Source organism: Calidris pugnax, unplaced genomic scaffold (genome assembly GCF_001431845.1).
Source record: "Calidris pugnax isolate Ruff unplaced genomic scaffold, ASM143184v1 scaffold10, whole genome shotgun sequence".
Taxonomy (NCBI): domain Eukaryota; kingdom Metazoa; phylum Chordata; class Aves; order Charadriiformes; family Scolopacidae; genus Calidris; species Calidris pugnax.
Window position 1 is genome coordinate 962,838 of NW_015090795.1, and position 2,927 is coordinate 965,764.

Consider the following 2,927-nt stretch of genomic DNA (forward strand, 5'->3'; position numbering starts at 1 on the left):
GCCCGCCGTGGCCTCGGCGAGCTCTCCCGCAGCCTGGCCTGGCAGCTGGGAGGCCCCGGGGAGGCCGGCGGCCAGCCCTTGCCGCCCGAGGGGCAGCCGGCGGGGGAGGAGGCGGCGCCGCCGCCCCCCGTCCAGCCCGGCGACACCGGCCTGAAGCTGGGGCTGTTGCCGCCGGAGCTGCACGCCCGGCTGCTGGACCAGGAGGACTACAGGAACCGCACGCAAGCCGTGGAGGAGCTGAAGAGGGTGGTTGGAGGCGCCAGCCCGGCCGCGGTGGCCTCCACGCCGGCCCCCAGCCTCCTGGGGCTCATCAGCTTGCTCTACACCCTCCTCGACGACTCCAACTTCAAGGTGGTGCTGGGGGCCTTGGAGGTGATCCATCTGCTGGCCCTGCGCCTGGACGACCGGGTCCAGCCCTTCCTGGCACCTCTGGTCTCCGCTGCTGCTAAAGTCCTGGGGGACAACAAGCTGGCCATCCGGCAGGAGTACAACGGCCTCTTCCTGCGGCTGATGAAGGCAGCGGGTCCTCAGCCCGTGCTGGCCCTGCTGCTGCAGCGGGAGCACCTGCAGCACAAGAACTCCAAGGTCCGCGAGGAGGTGGTCAACATCTGCATCGTGGCCCTCCTCACTTACCCTAGCGAGGAGCTGGACTTGGCCAAGCTGGCCTTTGGGCTGGCTCCAGCCCTGGTGGACAGCAAGCGCAGGGTGCGGCACGCTGCCATGGAGGCCTTTGCTGTGCTGGCCTCTTCCATGGGCCCCGGCAAAACCACCCTGCTCTTCAAGGCGGTGGATGCCGTGGAGCTTGAGGACAACGGGGACGGGGTGATGCACGCCGTGCAGGCCAGGCTGGCCAGGAAGACCTTGCCCAAGCTGGTCGACCAAGGGTTTGTAGAGTACGCTGTGCCCTTGCCCTCCTCTGGTCACAACAGGGGGTCCTGTTTGCCCCCGGGCGCGGATACGGAGTGGCTGCTGATGGGCAGCAGGACTCAGAGTGCACACAGTTACTGTGGGTATCACGCCAGGGAGGATGCTCTGCAGAACTCTGGCTCCCAGGAGGTGTATGCTGACCAGGGAGTAAGTCCAAGAAGAGTCTTGAGCGCGGGCAAAGGGAAAAACAAGCTGCCTTGGGAAAATGAACGTGCTGGAGACAGGGAAGGTGGTTCGGGAGCCAAGATGCCTTTCACAAAGGGTGTGGAGCAGGTATGTACTCCCAGCTCGCTGGCCTCCTTTATTCTAAGGCGTGTTCTGAAGGGGGATTTGAAAGTTGTCAAGGGTTTATTAAATGTCAGGTATCTGTGAGGTTTGGCTTGTGCTGCTAATGCTTTATCTGCAAGGGTCTCTAGTTGTACATCACTCTGGGAAGGCGAACTCCTTATGTCACATTTAGCACTAGTAGGAACCTATCTTAAAGTTAGCTGGACTCTAGGAGACACTTTTTCTGTCTAACCCTTGTGACCTGTCTCTGAGAAAGGCAAGCTAAGACCCAGGGAACGACCACAAGAGTGGGGAAACTATTTCAGAGCTTCTGTTTGTATATTTGCGTTTGAGAGTTCCTGACTGACTGCCAGGAGTTTCCTAAACACAGAAGCTGTTTGGAGGAAAACTGACAAATTGCTGCAATTCAGGCTTTGGAGGCAGAGCTGCAGAGCAGGGCTGGGTCGGCGCGTTTTGGCTGTGTGCTGGCCAGCAGTGAAACCTGGGGGTTGCCAAATGGCTGTGTGGCTCTTCTTCCTCCCTCTGATTCCACGGGGAAAAATGTAGGTCAGGCTGGAATAGCAATTCCGAGTGAGCTGAGTTCTGGTTTTGTCACCTACTGACCACGTCGGCAGCTGCAAAGGGAACGAACCTTTGCAAAATTGGTCAGTTCCCTTTTACTTTGGCAGTGGCTCTGGTCTGTGACATCCGGTTTGGGTACTGCCCATGGCTTTAAGACGTGTAGCTGTGTGTGGTGGGTTTTGGTTGGGTGAGGGTTTTTGGGGGGGGCATGTGGGTTTTTATCGATTTGTGGGCTTTTTTTCTTTTTTTAACTGAACAAGTTTAATTTATCATAACTTTATCTCCAGCAAGTGAATTTAAGCGGGGTTTTGGGGGTGGGCATGTGGGTTTTTATCGGTTTGTGGGTTTTTTCCTTTTTTTAACTGAACAAGTTTAACTTTTCATAACTTTATCTCCAGCAAGTGAATTTAAGCAAGTGGATCCTTTTAGAAACTCAAAAGCTGTATAGAATAGAATTCCTCACTCCCCCATTTATGTATTCGGAATCTAATTCTTAGTTGCTTGGTAACTTGTTCCTGTGCTGGAGGAGGTCACGAGCAGCACTACTTTGTGAAGGCTGGCTTTTAATAAAGCCTCTTAATAAAAAGAAAAGTGAGTTAATGTTATTGTAGAGTAAACCCCTTGAAGTTCATGTGTATACTTGTGTGCACACGGGCTCGTGTCCTTCGTGGGGGCATGTGTTACCTTCACTCACACCCTAAAGTAAACAGTGTGCTCTTGCGGCCAGGAAGGCCAATGGTATCTTGGGTTGCACAGGGAAGAGTGTAGCCAGCAGGTCAAGGGAAGTCATTCTCCCCCTCTACTCTGCACTGGTGAGGCCACAACTGGAGTACTGTGTCCAGTTCTGGGCTCCCCAGTTCAAGAGGGACAGGGAACTACTGGAAAGAGTCCAGCGTAGGGCTACAAAGATGATTCAAGGATTGGAGCATCTCCCTTATGAGGAGAGACTGAGAGAGCTGGGACTCTTTAGTCTGGAGAAGAGAAGGCTGAGGGGAGACCTTATCAACGCCTACAAGTATCTCAAGGGAGGGTTGAAGGAGGAGGGAGCCAGACTCTTTTCAGTGGTTCCCAGTGAGAGGACGAGGGGCAACGGGCACAAGTTGGAACATAAGAGGTTCCACTCAAATATGAGGAAAAACTTCTTCACGGTG

General features: G+C 54.8%; 1 protein-coding gene across 1 annotated transcript in view; it reads left to right on the forward strand.

Annotated features, from left to right (window-relative positions):
* Positions 1–9: 9 nt before the first annotated feature.
* FAM179B (family with sequence similarity 179 member B) overlaps positions 10–2,927 on the forward strand; it is a gene marked incomplete at its 5' end in the record, with an annotated part of 39,333 nt that continues 36,415 nt past the window's right edge. The window contains one exon of the mRNA XM_014936759.1: positions 10–1,200. Within this exon, the coding sequence (XP_014792245.1) occupies positions 10–1,200 (1,191 nt within the window). The remainder of the gene's footprint in view (positions 1,201–2,927) is intronic.